The following is a 21197-nucleotide window of genomic DNA, read 5'->3' on the forward strand; positions in this document are numbered from 1 at the left end:
GTGTAATTTCTTCAGTGTTGTCCCATGAAAAGATATAATAAAATATTTGTAGAAATGTGAAGGGTGTACTCACTTTTGTGAGATACTGTATGTATGATCCTGTAAAATTCTAGATATGCAAAATAATTCAGGATTCATAACTCATTAAATGCAAAAAATATATGTTTTCTGTTGCGCACATAAAGATTCTGTAGAGGATGGAGAAAAACTGATCCAGTCAGCACTGGATGCATTTGGAAGAATAGGTGAGTATTGTCTTTGTATGCATAATATCTCAAGACTGCATTATCAAATTATCTAAATGAAATGATTGTTTGTAATGTTATTACTGCTATGTGAACCAAAATATCTTTTCCTGCAGATATTGTTGTGAACAATGCTGGGTAAGTAATTTCACTGTAGTAATCCCACTTCATGTGATGATGTCTAATGTAATCATCATCTGCTTTAACAATGGCTATTTAATCGTAGTTACAACACTAATGTGAGTTTGGGCCACTATAATTTTGCTAACGAGATCCTTAAATTTTTTCACAATGACAGAAAAGACTAAAATCCCTTTCCTGCTTTTCTTTGCCAAGGATCCTCCGTGACCGATCGTTTGCCAGGACGAGCGATTTGGACTGGGGTAATTACATTATTTCTGGTCTTAACATTCACTTTACTCTTATTGACTCATACTGTATGTAGTCATCTTATATCATCACATTATTAGCTTTCATTTGGCTCACCTGATAATTGAATCCTGCCACCATGCTCTAAGTAGAAGAATATGTTATACTTTTTTTAAACAATATTTTTCTTTTTTTATGAATGCTGTGAAAAGACGAGAGTCTGTGATGCATTGTGTTTTTATTTGTGTGTACTATCAAAACCACATAACAATGTAAAAAAATAAGTTAATCATAATCGAATACAAAATCAAAGAGTCACAATTGTACAAAACAAACAAAGTGCCCTTATTCAGAGTCTGATCCAATAGGATAAAACATATTTGGGAAATATTTTTAGATGACAGACACATGATTGCCACAAGCCAATTGCATATCTTGCACCACCACTTCGCATGCATACAGAGCATAGTAAATTACCCAGAGTTCCCCTTATTAACTGGTATTTCACCCACAAATGCCCCTGAAACCTTATTGAAAGTGTCTTGTTTACCCATAACCATGTATGTTATGATTTCCATAGTCAGGCAAACTGACATTTCCTTAAGCAGAACACATTTGTTTTAACTTGAGTTTGTTGTCAATGTACCTCATGTCTATAAAAACAGATTGTCTGTGTGGGAGTTTAAAAATCGACTGTAAGCTGGATCTGATCCACAATGTTCTAATGTGAAATAACAGAAGTGCATAATGTTATGTGTTGTGTATTATACTTCCACTCTCCATTTCAGACCTGATACAAAGAGTTCACTTGAGAGGCTCCTTCCTGGTGACTCGAGCTGCCTGGAACCATATGAAAACCCAAAAGTTTGGCAGGTAAGGAGCCCGGCTTATAACAGTTATTGAGCATAAAGGTGCCATGCTTCTATGTAGGTAGGATTTTTTTTTCATAGATCCAACAAAGTTACAGTATCCTCAGCAATTAGAACATTACTGGACTTTAATCAAGATGATGTCAGCATGACACAAAGGGCTGTTTGGTAAGACCTGATTCAAACTTCAGCTAAAGTACCAAAGATACACAAAGCGGTTTTAATGTGCCCCACTTTAAGAGAACTCTTGAGGATATGCACTTGCAGTAATGAGTAACATAAAGCATGTCTGCCATCACATTATTACATATTGTGACTCTAGTCTCTTGATACCCCTTAATATGTCTAGCTCCATTGGTTTCATGGTGTGCAATGAAAAAATCTGCATACTAATAAAAGCCCAAGACAGCAAGTTTGATATGAATATGTAAATCACCAAAGAATGAAAGAAATTACTTAATTTAGGTATGCAGCACTGCAGGTTAATCTCTTAACAGTTTGAATACTATGTAAATCGATGACTCCACAAGAAGTTGCAAAGATGTCTGTGCAGGCTCATCTTATTCTTCCAATACAGCATAAACATTTTTAGATATCCACTAGTCTGAAGTTGTAGAATTGAAGATGTTTTGCCACTCATCCGAGATTCTGCAGCTCTTGAGAAGCCTCTTGATAAGAAGTGAAACATTTAGTGGATAAAACTGACTTGAAGCATTGACAATGTATGCAAAATCATGTTTTTTTTATGTATCCCTTTAAAAAAAAGATGCTCTTACGTTCTTAGAAGACAGAAATGTCTGCCTCAAAAACAACCATAACATTATATATTAATATTACTTTGAACTTTGTCTCAATTATAATGTTTAGCCAACATTATTCCTGATCATCACTACCAAATATGATTTAATTTTCTGAATATTAACGTTAAAAACATATCGTTAACATAATGCTGCAGTTGTCATGAAGAAAAAAATCCCAAATCAAATTTTATTTGCATACTAAATTCAGGGGGATTTTTTTTATTTCAGTCTGTGATGAGCAACAACATTGATTTTGATGTATTGCAGCAAAGATTGCCGTGTTCCATACTACAGCAGTTATAAGTGAAAACCAGGAAAGAAACCTTATATCTGCCCCATAGGACAACATAAGTAAACATAACATAATCTGATCGATAATAATAAAAACCACATTCAGTTTTAATAGGGACAATTCTTATGGATCTAAGCGTCTGTATTAACGCTTCATAGTTTATTATAGACTTATTATAGAGGTTGCGGTCGAAGTTCTAAAATTCCTTCACCCTAAAAAAAAATCACACACTCAAAATTTCATGAATGGGCCAAAATAGTTGAAAAATGTAAAGTTGAGCTGCAGGTGCAACTAAAAACACTAACATTGGCTGCATTTTGGTCTGAACTTAACACTTGTGCTTTTCATGCTATGAAAAGTAAAAATGTGTGTTCTGAAAGTGGCCCATTGAGCTTTGCATGTTTTGAATCATAATTTGCAGAAAAAGGTCACACAACCAGCATTACTCTCATGTTACTCCTGGCAACAGATACCCTTCACATTGTGCCTATGTGTTCTGTATAAACAGGAAAAGACAGTAGTTCATAGATGCTGAAGTGACATTGAAAAAAGTGTCCTTGAATTATGCAGTTGGTTTTATAGTAGGGTAGTTTTCAGAGTAAAAGTATTCTGTAATAATCACGATAATTTCAGAATTATAGTATTTTTTACTAATGTCCTATGGGTTTAAAATTCAATCTTTGTGTTCAGTCAACCTCAGCAAAAGTTAATTGTGTATTTAAAGGTGAAACCAAAACAGAAAGAAGTGAGAGGTAGAAAGATTGATGACAGACTGGGTAGAGAAGCTTAGAGTGTGAATAAGCATGGTGCAACACACAGACATATTAATATCCCTCCCCACCTTAAAATTCTTTAGTTATTTGTTCAACATACATTGATATTGATTCCAGAGAAATAAAAAAACAAAACAGAGACAACAAAGAGAGATAGAAGCACCATTGGGAAAAGAGAGAGAAAGGGAAAATGATATACATGTAATAATATGCACACGTTGATTGAAAAAAAGAATCATATTAAGAAAATAAGAGTATAAAATGGTAGGTAAATTAGAATAAAAGAAAGTATTTCCTCCCTAAATATTGTCAAGTGAGTCTGTACACCCTAGTCCCTTTCTATGCAAGGGGGAGTGTTTGAAGGCTATTCAAGTAATCAATCAGGCGTTGCCATTTCTTGTAAAAACGGTCTACAGAGCCCCTGAGAGTGAATTTTATTTTCTCAAATTTTAGGAAAAATATCAGGTCTTGAAGCCAGATGGCAGACGATTGGGGCTTAGGAAATTTCCAATCAAGCAAGATTCTGCCACGAGCTAAAAGAGATGCTACTATATCAGCCTGCCCAGACGTTAGAGAGGTGTGATCCTCTGGGACCCCAAATAGTTTGATATGGGTGCAGGGTTGCAAGTCCCATCCTGTAACTTAAGACAAAGTTACAAACACAGAAGTCCAAAAGTTTTGTAGTTTAGGACAGGAGTAAAACATGAGATAAGTCTGCATTAGAGTTGTTACAGCGGTCACAATTATTGTCAACATTCGGCTAGTTCTCAGCTAACTTCGCCTTGCAAGAATGGACACAGTGTACGACCTTAAACTGTATTAGTCTGAGAAGTGCGCAGGTCAAAAGTTGATCATATGTCTGAGATATTATGCCCCTCTGATTGGGCAAGATCCAAAGATAATTGTTCCAAGGTAGTTTGCAGGGTGCAGTAGGAAATTATGGAAATTGGCTTGAACAAAATGTCCCACTTGAAAATACCGAAAATGGTAGTTTCCAGAAAGGGCATATCTGTCTTTCAAGTTTTGAAAGCTGGAAGAAACGGCAGACTCATAGAGACACAGACACAGAATGGGGGCTCACATATGCATACGCCTTTGTGTTTATGCATACATGAAAAGTGTGTACCACTGTGGGAGATTATGTGTGCGTGGGCCGTCTGCCAGTACTCCATAGCTATGCCTGTTACTGACATGTTGCCTCGGGTGGTCTGTTGCCAGAATCATCATGACGACTTCAGCCGCGGGAATCTATGGAAACTTCGGCCAGGCCAACTACAGCGCTGCCAAGCTGGGCATGCTGGGGCTGTCAAACACCTTGGCCATCGAGGGACGCAAGTACAACATCCACTGCAACACTATTGCTCCTGTTGCCGGGTCACGCCTCACAGAAACTATCATGCCCCCAGGTAAGCCCAGAGATTACAACATACATAGATACTTGCATGTTGTTTATCTGTAGAATGCATACTGTGGTGTTACGCTAGGATCATGCTCCGACACATGAACGTTACAATTGTGGCTGAAACGACTCTTCAAAAAATATAAAGACTACTTTTACGTTTCATTAATCTGCTGATTATTTTCCTAAATAATACCGGTGCATCTCAATAAATTAGCATATCATAGAAAAGTATATTTATGTCAGTAATTCAATTCAAAAAGTCGAAATAGCACACTAAATAGATCCATTACACACAGAATGAAACATTTCATGTCTTAATTTATTTAATTTCTTCTAATTATAATGATTATGGCTTACATTTAATAAAGACCTAAAATGCACTTTTCCATGATATTCTAATTTATTGAGATGCACCTGTTGATTGATCACTTGGTCTATTAATGTCAGGAATGGTGAAAGAATTCCAAAGTTCAAGGTGATGTTTTTAAATGTTTTTTCTCAGTCCAAATCCCAAAAATATTCAGTTTAAAATTATAAAATTTCTGTGTGATAGAAAATCAATTTCTGTGTGATAGAAAAGCAGGAAATCTCCATTTTGAAAGACTGAAAACATTTCTGCTCTTCTGATGCATGAAAAATGACTAACAATAACAATATATCAATTATCTAAATCATTTTTCTGCCACTTGACTCATCGATTAGATGTCTAATCATTGCCACTCTAAATGCAACCCTTGTTTTGGGCAGGCCAAAATAGCCAAATGGATTTTAATCACTGCTTTTTTTCTTCTGTTGAGCAGCTGCATAAAGTAATGCCTATGTAATGTTGATTTAGAAAAATTGAGGCAACAGCACTCCCGTTTGACATGCAAATTTGTCATCTAATATTCAAGAACTGTGGTTTTTCACTGTTCCAACAGTCATGATGAAATCATGCACCCTGTAAGTGCTTTAAAAGTTTTAATGTGTCAGCCGTTGATTTAAAAGGCAGCTCCGGCCTCATTATTGTACTGTAGGTGCAAGGGTGCTCATAATTTTCATGCTAAAATTGTGTCTTAAGACAGAAAGTAATGCAGCATCGGATGCACACAGTGACCACACAGACATAAAGCTTAGAACAGCTTGTAAACGTGGGATACTTTATGTTGTCTAAGAACATTATATCAAACAAATAACTCAACTAAAATCTCCAAAATGACAACTTGTCATTGGTTTAAAAAGGCGTGTTTTTCAGCACTGTCTGCTGGGAAATGTTTTCTGGCCCATCAAACTCACTATCTGTGAATGTCTACACATCACGAGCATATTGTGCACGCTCTGTGACTGCAGCTCTGTTGACAGGGGTATTAAGTGACAAATTACAGGAATGGCTTTGCTTCCCTGCCGTGCTGGTCTACAGTAGCATCTGTCACACTGCGCTGTGCCAACTGTCACAGGATGGCCTCACCTTAGTAAATGACTTGGTTCCATATGTTGGCATTCACTGACTCAGGCTTTTCTAAAACACAAACAACAAAACTAATCTTGCTAAACATGCAGAGTGCAGTGAAACAGAATGCCTGCACTTTTACCACCATTTTTGTTGATTGAAGGGTGCAGATATTTCCAGCACACATATGGTGTTTGGTATTACGTCTTTTAATGGTTCATATAGGGAATAAAAGCCTGAGCCGTGTTTGCTCAACTTCATGCCAACATGTTTAGGAATCTGTTCATAACTTATTAAAAAACCCAGACCCTTTTAGATATCACTTTAAACTGATGTTGACCTGAACCTACAGCATGTTCTCATGCATTCAAAAGTTATATTCCCTGCTCCAGTGTCGGTGCATATTTTGTGCTATTTGTCCAGCAGATGATTATATTATTAATGTGCACAGCTTAGTGTAGAGTAAACAAGTCCTTCTGTTTAATGATAAAACTGTGTCATAACAAGTATATTACCTGACTTTTGATAAATTAGAAGCATGATTTCAAATGATGTTGATGTGTTATTTAATACGTCAATGCTAGTGAGACATCTTTTTAAAAAAAAGGGGTATTTACTACTTTTTCCTATAATTCCATTTGAAAATTGACTCATCAGCTTGTAATTCATGTTAGCTCTGTAGAAAGAGGTCAAGTGCTTGAGGCTTGTCTAATAATTCAAGCCATTCACTTTTAGTATTTTCAAACTGGGCTCGTTAAGCAAACACAGAATATTTTTTAGAATACACAAACTACTAAAAAAAGACATTGGAGAAGAAGCACCCTTTTGCTGTTTAGGACAATTGTATAACATATGTGCAATAAAAAGAAGAAAGAAGCTCTGCTGTACTGTATTTGTACATGTTTTGTTTTATTCAGAACTTGTGGCGTCTCTGAAGTCTGAGTATGTTGCTCCCTTGGTCCTCTGGCTCTGTCATGAACAGTGCCAAGAAAATGGATCGCTGTTTGAGGTACACAGAGAAAAGCTCTTATTTTCTCTCCAATAAGATAAGTGAGATCTCTCTCCCACTGCACTGCCTGTAGCTTTTTTCTTTCGTCATTAAGAACAGTAGTGCACCATTGACATATTCATTTTTTCCATAAATAGACGGTATACATCTCTATGTTTGCTCATCTGCTCATGTTTCATGTCCTTTGTGCAGGTTGGTGGAGGCTGGGTTGGTAAATGTGAGTACTGTGTGTATTTTCCCTGAGGAAATGTCTGTATGCATCTATGATATTCATTAGCCTCTGGTTCACTAGTACTGTATGCGTGTGATTTTCACTATGCAGCGACCTCTTTATTTGTGTGTGTCCATGTGTGCAGTGCGCTGGGAGCGTTCTCTGGGTCGCACTGTGAGACAGAAGAACCAAGCCATGACTCCTGAGGCTGTCAGGGACCAGTGGGACAAAATCTGTGATTTCACAGATGCCACCAAGCCAACCAGTGTAGGAGGTCAGTAATGCATGTGGCTGACGTTCTAAGCTCTTTTTTTTTCTGCTAAGTTTCTGATTGTCATGACCTGCTGCCAGACGGCACTCACAACCGCTAGCTACATCACACATGCGACTATATTAGTGAAAGGTCAGATAGGATCAGTCGTCCTATTGAGCATATTGGTGCGTAATAGTACTATATCTTATTCAAAGTCAGACAATTTTCATTTGACATCCTGACAATTTAGAGACATGTGGAAACCTGCTCATTTTTCATCATCGATCCTGCATTCACAGTATGCCAAATATCCTTTGTGATCTACGATTTCTTCACAGAACTTCTACATTTTCAATATCATGAAAAACAAACTTGAATGGCTCCAAGATCTTTTCCCTTTAATGACCATCGAAGCCTTCACTTATTCCTTCACTTGCTTTATCCACCTATAGCTTTCCAAACAGCTCTACAGCCTCAGCAAACTCCTCTTACCACATCCTCAGCACATCTGGCATCTCCACTATGGCTGCAAACGCATGCCGGTTTGCTTGGGCCCATTCTGCTGCCTTTTTGTAGTCGAGTCGATCCAGTCTGGTCTATGAAAGAGAAGTAAAAAAAGTTATAGTACAAACTAGTACAAACTATAGCAAAATTAGACTTTGCATTTTGTCTGAATACACCATAGAAAGGGGATCCCTGTTGGGTAAGCAGTACAGAACTGGGGAACAATCGTACCACTCCCACCGTTGTCTCTGCATCATCTGAGACGTCAGCTTGCTGAGGCTGTAGTTGCTTCTCTTCCTTAAAAACAAAGTCAACTTTATATTTCAAATACAAACAAAACATTCAATTATTGGACTGATCCAGATTACAGCAATCTCAACATTGGTTTTTTTTTTTACCTTTTTGTACCATTGCCTTTCTCAGCAACTTTAATATGTACTCTATTGTCAAGTTTTGCTTATTATTCCATCATCATTTAGTCTATTTTGTAATTAAAGATCACATAAGGTGAGACCATAAATCATAAAGTCAAGTCAAGTCAATTTTATTTATATAGCCCAAAATCACAAATCACAGATTTGCCTCAAAGGGCTTTACAGACTATACATGGTACGACACCCTCTGTCCTTAGATTATTCTGTCCTTATCAAAAGCTTTATTGACCGTCACACTATGTGGGCGTGGCATGGCGGCAAAATATGGCATCTCGCCATAACACACCAGACCGTATAACTTCACCATACATTGTCCAATCTGTCCCAAATTCCTAACACGTGATGAGGGTCCAGCCCTGAAAACACCCATATGTCAATATTGACACACAGTCATAGCGCCTTCCGCTGGCAACAGGAAGTCACATGTTTTACGCCTAGCCCGAGCAGTAGGTTTCACGTAGAGTCATGCCATTTGGGACACATATGAAACATGTGGAGACGCACCAAAAACTCCCAAGAACCCATACCCTAAAACGTACAGGAAGTCGGCCAGTTTCAATCAAGATGGCGTTTCCCGCAGTTTTTGCCCATTTCCACATCACATACTTTAACGAACTCCTCCTACAGATTTCACCCGATTTACTTCAAACTTGGTCAGTACCATCACAAGGCCTTTGGGATCCAAAGTTGGATACATCTTTACCGACGGTCACACTATGTGGGCGTGGCATGGCGGCAATATATGGCATCTCGCCATAAAACACGAGATCGTTATAACTTTTCCATTCCTTGTCCGATCTGGTCCAAACTTCTCATGCTTCATCAGAGTCCAGCCCTTAGCACTTCTAAATAACAATATTTCATAAAGCCCCGCCCCTTATGCTTTATCTACGCCCCCTTTCATAAAATGACCATGTTGCATACTTTACATAACTCCTCCAACAGATTTAATCACATTGACTTCAAACTTGGTCAGTACCATCACAAGGCCTTGGGGATCAAAAGTTGTATACATTTTTACCGGCGGTCACACTATGTGGGTGTGGCATGGCAGCAAAATATGGCGTCTTGCCATAACACACGAGACAGTATAACTTGACCATACATTGTCCAATCTGTCCCAAATTTCACACACGTGATGAGGGTCCAGCCCAGAACACACCCACGTGTAAATATTGACACACAGTCATAGCGCCCCCTGCTGGCTACAGAAAGTATTATGTTTTACACCTACCCCGAGCACAGTGGTAGGAGACACGCCATTTGGGACGCATAGGGACTGAGCCCACATCGCCGCGCCCTCCCCCGATGGCTCCACTCTGCTCGGTCCCGTTCAGTCCTGCTTGCAGGCCTAGTTTATTATTATTATGATATTTTTTATTTTTTTTATTACAGTAGGCTAATGAGAACTATGTCTATTTCTTCCAATGGTCATATTGTGTTTGCATCTTGCTAATGGGCATGTATTAGTATTATGCATAGGTTTTTTATTCAGTCAAATGTAACATTTGCTGAGATTGTTGATAGACAGAGGAACTGTTACAAATACTGTGGTAATTTTACACAAACTAACGAGACTACTAACTAACAATAGAAAAACTTTTAACCTCTATTAAATGTTTTCGTCTTTTTGACAACAACTGCCTAACCCCACTCTCAAAGTCACACTGTAAAAAAATGTCAGACCTACATATATGTCCTTGCAAAAACTCTTTACAAAACACTTAATTAGACGACTACACAGTACACTTACAGAAAAAAGCTCATCCCAACATGAGTAGTTAATGCTACCCACCTTTGGTGTAATCTTAACTACGTCTCCAAGCATAATGGTGAAAACAAGTTACCTTTATTGTGAATCGTAAAAAAAACCTGTTAAAAACAACATAAAAAAATAAATAAAACTAGGCCTGCAAGCAGGACTGAACGGGACCGAGCAGAGTGGAGCCGTCGGGGGAGGGCACGTCGAGGGAGGCCACGTCGGGCACGGCGATGTGGGCTCAGTCCCTATGCGTCCCAAATGGCGTGTCTCCTACCACTGTGCTCGGGGTAGGTGTAAAACATAATACTTGCTGTAGTCAGCAGGGGGCGCTATGACTGTGTGTCACTATTGACACGTGGGTGTGTCCCGGGCTGGACCCTTATCCATGTGTGAAATTTGGGACGGATTGGACAATCTATGGTCAAGTTATCCAGTCCGGTGTTAGATGGCGAGACGCCATATTTTGCGGGCATGCCACGCCCACATAGTGTAACCTTCAGTAAAGATTTGGATAACTTTTGATCCCAAAGGCCTTGTGATGGTACTGACCAAGTTTGAAGTTGATCGGGTAAAATCTGTAGGAGGAGTTCGTTAAAGTATGCAGCGTGGAAATGGGTAAAAACGATGAATTGTGCGATATTCAAACCAAGATGGCCGACTTCCTGTTGGGTTTGAGGTATGGGTCCAAGAGGCTTTTTGGTGCATGTCCACATGGTTAATATGTGTAGCAAATTTCGTGTCTCCATGTGTAACCTGCTGCTTGGGCTAGGTGTAAAACATGTTACTTCCTGTAGCCAGCGGGGGGCGCTATGACTGTGTCAATATTGACACGTGGGTGTGTTCAGGGGTGGACCCTCATCACATGTGAGAAATTTGGGACAGATTGGACAATGTATGGTCAAGTTATCCAGTCTGGTGTTAGATGGCGAGACGCCATATTTTGCCGCCATGCCACGCCCACATATTGTGAAGGTCAGTAAAGGTCTTGATAAGTTGTGTTCCCCAAAGCCTTGTGATGGTACTGACCAAGTTTGAAGTCAATGTGATTAAATCTGTTGGAGGAGTTATGTAAAGTATGAAACGTGGTAATTTTATGAAAGGGGGCGTGGAAAAAGCATAAGGGGCGTGGCTTTATGAAAAATTGTTATGTAGAAGTGTTAAGGGCTGGACTCTGATGAAGCATGAGAAATTTGGAGCAGATGGGATAAAGTATGGGAAAAGTTATAACGATCTCGTGTTTTATGGCGAGACGCCATATTTTGCCGCCATGCCACACCCACATAGTGTGACTGTTGGTAAAGATTTGGATAACTTTTGATCCCAAAGGCCTTGTGATGGTACTGACCAAGTTTGAAGTGGATCGGGTAAAATCTGTAGGAGGAGTTTGTTAAAGTATGCGACCTGGAAATGGGACAAAACAGCAGGAAATGCCATTTTCGAATAAAAATGGCCGACTTCCTGTATGTTTGAGGGTATGGGTTCTCATATGAGACTTTTTGGTGCGTCTTCCCATGATACATGTATGTACCAAATGTCGTGTCTCTACGACATTCCTGTGCGAGGGGCTTAATTTTCTTGACTTTCCACGGGGCGCTGTTGAGTCATTTTGCCACGCCCATTCCCGGGACCACCAGAATACGTAAATTTCAGCGGAGATTTATGTATATTCCAAATATGGTGAGTTTTTGAATATGATAAAGCCCCCAAAAAGGCGATTCATTTTGGAGCACAAAGAATAAGAATAAGAAACGGACCAATTACAATAGGGTACTCGCACCGTTAGTGCTCGGTCCCTAAAAAACGTCACTTCCGGGCCTGACAGTAGAGGTCGCATCATAAATTGGTCTCCATTTCATTGTAAACTTGATAATTTCTCTTAAAAATTGAAAAAAACAATTTCTGCTGGGAGTTGAGATATTACTCAGGCCATTGTCACATAAACTTTTAATAGAGCGCTTTCTCATAACCCTGCTGGTCTGCTGGCACACTTGTTTGACTCATTCTGTTGAATCAGAGATCCAGATTGCAGATCGCTGCATACAGTAGCTACACTGAATCTAATCAAAGTCATGTTAGAGCTTCGGGCTCTTAAAGCCTCCAACACTCACCCGGGTTCTTTTTCCTAAACTTGGTCTTACAAAACACTCAGAACAAATGAATAAAGTCAACCATTTATTGAAAGAATATAGCCAAATGTAATGCTTAGCGCTGGACTCTGCAATGTGACCTCGATGGCACCACAAGACAGAGTGATTACAAACTCCCTTAACTTTACATATATTCTTCTTGGGTTGGGCAAAACCAAGCGGCAAGCTCCGGTCCGGAGCTGAGAAGCCTATGCGGAAGTACCAAAAACTGCAATTCCTCGACTCGCCGCTTGAGGCAGGCTGCAGAAGGGAGCAAGTTAGATTGACTCTCATGTTAAAATGTCCGATTTCACACTAGAAATAAACATGTTTACAGCCTGGCTCAAACGATGCCTCTACTCTCAAAAGCAGATTTCCGCTTTCATGACAACTCTGAGGGGGGTGAATTATTTTATATCTCACTAGTTTAAGTTTAGAAAATTCTGCATAATGAAGCAGTCCCCGCTCTGAGTGACAGGTGACGTAGCTGACGGCACTAGCCGCTAGCTGTCTGTAGCTACTAGCGCCGTGGCTAATTCACTGGAAACTTTCCCTGTCGGCTGTCGGAGAGTTTTACAGGCAAACATCGGACTATTAACACCACCTGCTGTGTGGTGAGCTGTACCACTGCTCCACAAGATGCCCAGGCTCCAGTTGTTGGTGAGTGTTATTCTCGTTTTATTTTATTGATAAATGATCATTTATAAGCGTTTACAGTAGTTTGTTAGCCAGCTAATACTGCCTTCGATGCTAACGGGAGTGAAGTAAAGAAGATATTATTAAACCGGTATGGTGACTGAAGTCATAAGTAATACAGAAGTGTTATAATTTATTTTTGTAATACTTGGAATCAAGCACAGCCTCTGTGTGTTTGGAAAATAAAACTTCACCATGTTAGTATGGTAACATGATGCAATGTCATGAAATGATGACTAAATTTACCATTACATCAAGTTAACGCCACACTCGGCCCAATTTAACATGTTCATCTGTGTGTAATTACAATAATATCGGTGTAATTAAAAAGCATCACATTTAAGCATGGTTCAGAAATAACGGAGTTTGTTATAAAGACTCAGACTGTGAAATATTCGTTAACGTAAAATTTGATGGCGCAGGACCCCAGACTTTATCTTTTTTATTTAATATCAGTATCAAAGCAGGCATTTTAATATGAAAACACTCCAGACACCGACTGATTGTGATCGACTTTAGTTAACACATAACGTTAAGTCGGAATTTCAGGAGGAACTGTGCAAAGCATGATAACGTTTACTAACAGGCTATATTGAGAGTAGTTAATACTGTTGAATGTGTTTCGTTATCCTAAACAATAATCATAATTGAAAGAATACAGCCTGTCCGTTGTAACACATATTTTACTTACATCTCTATTTGTCTGTGTAAAGTTTTCCTCTGCAGGTGATGCAGACAAGGTGGACCTCGATGCTCCACCTGAGACAACTGGACTCAAACACGTCAACAACTTATCAATATCTGAGGTTACCTATTGATGTTTTTATGTATGTGTAGTTTGACTTAAATATTTTGCTGCTGTAGTGTTTTTACGTTATTGCATTAAATCATGTTATTAAAAGAAACCCATTTATCAGCTTCCTGATTGTATTCTCAGATTTTTAAAATTAGACATATATCACCTGGAATAAAAGTTGAACATAAATGCTTAATGTTTTATCTGTGTTGTATTATATCAGATATTTTAAATCTAACAAGGGGAGAAGGTCTCTCCACCACAGTCCACCAGCAGACACTGATGTCCAGCAGCTCGCTGGACACAGAGCTGTCACCAATGCTTCACACTGACTATGGGAGGAAAATAAATGAGAGTATTAGATGCTTCAGGTAAAAAAAAAAATATAACAAAAAGCTATGAAGAGTGCCTAAATAATGTTGAAAACACTAGGATTTGAAGGATAAAATGGAAGAAGGGATCCACACCTCAAAAATATAAAACATTATTCAAATTAATTTATTTTGTAGTCCTGTATCCTGTAGACAGATAATGTGATCATAATGTCAGCTGTCTAAAGTCAAGTTACCAAGACTGGAAGTTAAATTTATTGACAAATGTACTGAAATAAGTAAATATAAAATGGCCTTTCTGTTTTAACTGATATTCCAGATGATAATCCCAGACAGTCTGTCAGTGTCACATCATAACGGTAAATGCATACTGTTTAATAGCGCTGTGGAGGATTATCATTTTACACGTTAACCGATACGCCCTGACACATCTACACTGAGAAACAACCCGCAGATTTACTAATGTAATACGTTTGTTTTGTTCATACCAGAGTAGAAGTTATTAATAAGCAAAAAATATATAATTATGTGCCAGTATCAATCCAACATCTACGGTGAGAATACTAACCTAATTACATATTACTCAGCTCATAAAGTTTAATCAAGGGTCATCCAAAATAAACAACTTCTAGCTAAAGTAAAATTTAATTAAAATTCAGGTTAACATGTTTGCCTCATGTAAGTATCCGTAAACGTTATGTTTATTCAAGGTAACGAACGCGACATTACTGCAAGTCTCGACAAAACCGGTATTTCAAATTACCCTAAATATCTAAAACAAGTTGAAGTTGCTGTGGCAGTTTTAGAGTAACTTACCGTGAGTTAAGCAGTGTAAGCTGGGACATCAACAGATGGGAACATCACGGCAATGTTCGTCAGCGAGCCGGCCGGCTGCTGTCCGTCCCGCTGTAGCATGTAGCCCAGATCTTTATTGTTTTTTAATTACATACAGTTTGTAGCAAGCAGTTGCCCTTTTCTTTTCTTCTCTTTACTTCATCTTGGCAACACATACTAATACCTTCTTTTTTGTCTCCCTTGCCCTACGTACTCATTTCCATCTGTCAACTTGTCCCTTTATCCTTTTAAACATCCGCTTCCCTTTCCAGTATCACCTCGGCTTCACTCTTTCTTCTTCGACTTCCTGTGTCTTTGTATGCTACTTCCTCTTATCCCTCTTCTCACACTTTCTCTACCTCCTTTTTCTCAGACATTTTTCTTCAGTCCTCAGTTACAATATGCACAGTGAAAACTCACACACACACACTTATTGTCTGAAGTGGTCACCCGAGGGAGCCTAGGGCCAAAACCTCGTCGCCGGGGAAACAAGAGGAACTAGTGATTTTGGAAGTTTTCGTCAGGCTTCTACCCTTTCAGTCAGACGAAACTTAGCTAGTCTTTCTCCCAAAATCTCCTCTGTTATCCCTTTTACAACAGACTCAGGTGCAGTGTCACCACCCACAAATCCCCACAGAACTGTGTGTTGTAGAGCCCCGTGCAATGGACCCATGAGTCCTGGAGCTTTCACTTTAGAGCACAGGAACCTCCCCACAGTCAATATGAAAAACAAAGAATCCGTCCCTGCGTCCTGTTAACTTCTTTTATCTTCTCTTATCTTCTTCCTTTATTTTACTGGGTCACTGGCCCTCTGACAGTACCAGCTGTCCTCACTTATCCTTAACAGTGCGGAACCGACCTGTTCCAAACAGGATTTTCACAGACCCTGACTGTCTTCGCTTGTTTTTTAGCATTATTAAAGAATAACTACTGGCCCAAATTTCAGAAAACTTGGAGGAAGGGTCTAGCATGGTCAAAGGAAGAATCCATTTCACTTTGGTGTGCAACCGAGTCACCGGGCGGATACACAAATTATTTTTCACTTTCATAAACATTGCAAGGTAGGGCACGGCTTTGGTGGATGTCTGCGCGGTCCGAGTGCCCTTCTAGCTTTTTGAAAAAGGATTTCAGTGGAACAGACCTCCAGCTTCTTGAAAGCACTTGTTCAGTCCTTTTTTGTGTGGAGTTAGTACCATAAAAATTGGTAATTGTTGGTCTTTATATCCAAAGGCATACATACAATTATAGGTGTAATTAGCTTGTGTGAAGTGTAGCAGAAGGCTTAATCAAAACACCTTTTGAGAGCTCAAACACATTGTTTCAGCAAAAAAAGAGTGTATAGCTGAGATTTTGTGTGTGTGTGTGTTAACCTTGTGAAACAACATGAACTCAGTTTCCAGACCAGTGAGCCCTTTTTACTATCAGCTCATCTGTATTTTTAGAGTTTGGTAACACAGATCGAGTACAAGATGGTGTTAGAGATCAAGCGAATGAGGCGGAGGAATGAAGTGAAGGTGAACATGAGCAAGCTTAGTGGTGTTCCCGAAAGGTCTCATGAAAACAAGAGGGTGGCAAATGTTGATTATTATTTCTTTCCGCCTCCGCCATCCCTCTCCACCATCTCAGATGTACATTCGAGGAAAGGGCAGCGGTGTTAACATTAACTGAACGAGGGTGGCAGTCCCACAGGGTGCTTGCTGGCCTCATTAGCATGACTTTGTAGTGCCTCCTCATCTGTAGCTTATTACAGAGACTTGTTGCTGCCTCTGTTCTGTAACTGCCTGCTACTGAATGATGGTAATTAGTGGCTGTGGTCTTCCCAGTCTCACTCCTTTCCTCGGTTTCCTCAGCTGTCTTCTTTCGTTTGTGTTGACTGAGTCTGCATAGGTATTCATAGCTTGTATTACCTGGGTTGATATGTTGATATTCTATTTTTAGACAAACTGAGTGCACATCATGTAGAAGTCTTAAGTATATCAATGCCTAATGTTAGAATAGATAACATGTATATTCTAAAGCTGCTTCTGGATCAGTATGTGCTAAATTGAAATTCTTATCATGTGCATTTTCAGAGCACAAAAAAATTAGGGTTTCCCATTAATTACCTAGACTCTAGCGGCCCGCCAGACTCTAATCTGTCCCGCCAGAGTCTCGTATGCTGCGCTAACGTCACATTTCAAGCTACTGAAAGTATATTTACACGATTCATAATATAAAGTTATTTTGCGTTGTGTTACCATTGTGTCCGTCACCCGTCAGACAGTCAAACCCCCAACCCACCTCTCCGTCCTCCTCTGAGTCATGCGCGCGCATTCACACACGTGCACTGAATTTACCGAGCTGCCCTCCCCATTTCTAAACCAGCATGATAGAGTAATGTGCCTATCTGTCTGTATCAGTCCCGTGCGAGCCGAGGTAAATACTATCCACATGTACGAGTGGTCAGAGGTCCAAACACACTAGAGCTAATATTAGCTAACAGTTAAAGTTGTTTAAAACACAAAAAGCTAATCTGTGACGAAAAACTTCCTGTCGCTAAACACATGCAGCGTTCAAAATGAAAGCACAGTGTGTAAACAGAAGATAACTTAAGATTTATTTAAGATGTGGAGAAGTACTGGAAGACAGGAGAAGTAAAATAAGGCCTAGATAAGAATGTTAAGTTTGTGCCAGAAAAAACACCTGTGATCTTTCGCCAGAGATGCTTATTAGAGTGCTTGTCCCGGAGAGCTGATAAGAGCAAGGTTACCCAGCTGGGCAAGAAGCAGCATTAACAGTGCTAAAAACAAGTAGCAGATAATGAGTGAGAAATAAAAAAATAAAAAAAGGCTCTGTGCATGGCTAACAGTGCTAAAAACAAGTAGCAGAGGATGAGTGAGAAATAAAAACATAGAAAGGCTCTGTGGGAACCTACGAATGACTCAAAATCATAGTGAATAAAGCATAGAAAGGCTCTATGGGAACCTACGAATGACTCAAAATCATAGTGAAGGTAATGCCACTTATGTTGAGTATTTTCAACCCCTAAACATATTGGTGTCTCACTGCCAGGAGATGAGGTAATGCCACCTGCACCTAGGGGGGTGGATATTAACTGAATAAAATGACGTTTGGAGCAGCCCCTAGGAGGAGAAATCTAAAGAATCAACAAATTTTATTGGAGGAAAGATCATAATGAATATGTATGATAGGATGGACATATGTGTGTGAATTCTCTATAAAACCTCATGTAAGTTTCATTTCGAGTTAGAGAGCTTATGGACTGCACCTTGTGTGTATTATATTTGTTCTCTCCACTTTTTATCGATAATAAAGTGTTGTCACAACATCTTGGACTCCTGCTTGAAGATTTTTGAGACCTGTTAGAGAGTTTTTTTGAGCTGTTTTCCAACTGGGCTTTTGAATAACTGTTAAAGATAGAGAAGTAATTTTTTCCAATTGGACTCCTTTAAAGACTGATTTATGAGCTATTTGACCTACAACTTGGACCAGCAAATTACACGACAAAAGATTATATACTAATACGGTATCTCCCGACTGAAAAATATTATGTTAGGTGTTTGCTCTCATTTAGCTGCACGAGATTGATGCATTTTACCCTATTCTTCCACTCACCTGTCATCTCTCACCTTTGTGTAGAGTCTCTGCAGTCAGTCGTGGCCGTGCTGTCTCAAGTGGAGTCGGGGGGAGAAGTCGGTATGAATCCAACAGCTGCTGCAGCCTCGGCCTCTGGGATCAATCCTGTGAGTAGACCTGGCTACTGCTGCCTTTTTTTTCTTCCTGAATGTAATGTACACTATATATCTGCAGTTTTTTCCAATTCAATCATATTTTTAAAAGCTTTAAAGTTTACAAAAGTCTTGAATATATTCTCTTGCCTGCTTGTGCTGTAGTTAAGAAAATGATGGGATGTTGGACGACATTCTACACTTAATATTGATTGTGTGCACAGAAGGATTGTCTTTTTTTGTGGACTTTGTTTGCATCATCAAACCCCTAGCAAACATAATCACTGTTGCATGGTACAGGAAGCAAGCTTAGTGACTAAATTTTCTTTTTAGGAAAAAACTTAAATGAACTCAAATAAATTACTCCTTTTAATTAGGTTTAATCCATCCACCTATTTTCTGCTGCTTATGTGGGTCCAGGTCGCATTAATGTGATTAATTCTATCATTAGTGATTCATTCTTTCATTAGTGATTATTGTTATGTACTGCTGGAAAGTACTGGAAAAATGTGAATGAATAATTCTCAACCACATCATCCCTACTGGTTTTCCATCATGCTTTCATTCTTCTGCCAGTATGATTATGAAACAGGTATTAGATTGTGTGAAAATGTATTGTGGTGAACATTGCACAACTTCTTCCTCTCTCGCTGTCCTATTCTCCCTTTGCCTTTATTCCTTCATTATATTCTGACCTCCTCATTTCCGTATACACCATCATTCCTTTGACTGAGTCCGTAGTAACGACCGTACTGGTTAGTTGATGGTTAAGTTTGAAAAGTGTAGAGCTGTTCCAGACACGGCAACTCATGACTCTTTAATACAACCACGCTGTACTTAGTCAGGGACAATAATAACCTTCTCAGCAAAGCTCCTACAACATACATAAGTACTTTGATGTCTGGTGCATCACCGTTTCATATTTACAGGAGACAGGCAACAACGCAGATTAGCTTTAAAAAAGCGATGAATAAAAGACGTCGGAGCACAATAGAGCAGCGACAGCTCCCTGGATGGGTGCTCCTTCACTTCACTGTTCCCTATCATTGAATCGCAGAAAGTGAACTGGTTACAGCTCACACATGGCTGAGCTGCTTGAATAAAACATGGAGCCATGAGTATAATTGTATCGCATGAAATAATTATCCACAGAAACAGCCGCCATTTTCTGTTAAACTGGTTGTAGCATGTGAACATAAAACTGTCAACAGATTAATGTCCATTTGTAATATTAGTCTAACACATGACTGAACCCTTTCCATTCTGTGTCTAAATGCCACAAATATTTACATCTAACTGCTAATGTGAATCATTTTGTAACCACATTATAAAATAAACATTAAGCATCAGAATGATCACAATTTAATGAATGAAAGTTTAATCAGGATGAATGCCTCGTTTAGTGCAATGTGCAGGCTGGTGCAACAACTATCTGTCAGCTTATCAGGCAACTATTGCATAAAAATACTCAGAGTTGGACTGGTATCACAATTATATTCCAGTTAAGCAGGTAGAGGTTATGATACACAACATATAATAAATATATGAATAAATGTTCACCATAAAAAATAGGAAAAACAAAACAAACTCAAATCAAACATGGAAACATTCAGAAACGAAAAGTATAAAATAGAATTAAATAAACTCTGAAACTGTTGAAAGGTGAACAGTAAAAAAATATCGACTATCTGCATACAAAATGTAACATTGTGCATGGTGCTTGTTGTCTTCTGCTGTTTATTCAGTTTTAAATGCATAAAGACTTCAGTAATACTTTATGGTCAATATCATGTATTTATCTATGTAAATATTACCACACCATTTGTTAAAAGCTACTACAAGTAAGACATTTAGACTAAAAAGAAATTCCTCTCTGTTATGACTTATGTCCCAATAGAAGTGTGCTGCAGTGTCTGTATCTGCAGTGACCTCTGGCACAAGTTGGCCCTTGTCTTATTGATTTGCTGTTCAGCCTAGAAACTAGATTTAAGTCCAGGAAAAGCAAAAAATGTATGTGATTAGAGTTTTCCACACCACAGAAAAATATGTTATTAAACACACAGCCAAATTTGAATCAGAAAAATACATACAAAAAAGAAAAGTATCAAAAAGAAATAAAATGAAACAAACTATCTCCAATCTGCATACTTAATTCAACATTGTGCAGTGAGTAGTCTGCTGGTGTATTCTTTTTTAAATGCATTTAAACTTCAATGATACTCCATGGTAAACTCTCTTCTTTCACTTCATATTTAATATCACCACATCTTTTGTTTAAAGCCACAATGAGTAAAATATTTGGACTAAAAAATAATCTCTCTCTGTCATCACTT

The 21197-nt window shown here is 38.8% G+C and overlaps 1 protein-coding gene across 1 annotated transcript in view; it reads left to right on the forward strand.

Annotated features, from left to right (window-relative positions):
• hsd17b4 (hydroxysteroid (17-beta) dehydrogenase 4) overlaps window positions 1-21197 on the forward strand; it is a 40191-nt gene that overhangs the window by 3345 nt on the left and 15649 nt on the right. Inside the window, exons 4-12 of the mRNA XM_059337613.1 lie at window positions 186-245; window positions 362-383; window positions 582-628; window positions 1403-1487; window positions 4567-4754; window positions 7097-7188; window positions 7381-7405; window positions 7545-7673; window positions 18776-18879. Of these exons, the coding sequence (XP_059193596.1) occupies window positions 186-245; window positions 362-383; window positions 582-628; window positions 1403-1487; window positions 4567-4754; window positions 7097-7188; window positions 7381-7405; window positions 7545-7673; window positions 18776-18879 (752 nt within the window). The remainder of the gene's footprint in view (window positions 1-185; window positions 246-361; window positions 384-581; window positions 629-1402; window positions 1488-4566; window positions 4755-7096; window positions 7189-7380; window positions 7406-7544; window positions 7674-18775; window positions 18880-21197) is intronic.

Source organism: Centropristis striata, chromosome 7 (genome assembly GCF_030273125.1).
Source record: "Centropristis striata isolate RG_2023a ecotype Rhode Island chromosome 7, C.striata_1.0, whole genome shotgun sequence".
NCBI classification, from domain to species: Eukaryota; Metazoa; Chordata; class Actinopteri; order Perciformes; family Serranidae; genus Centropristis; species Centropristis striata.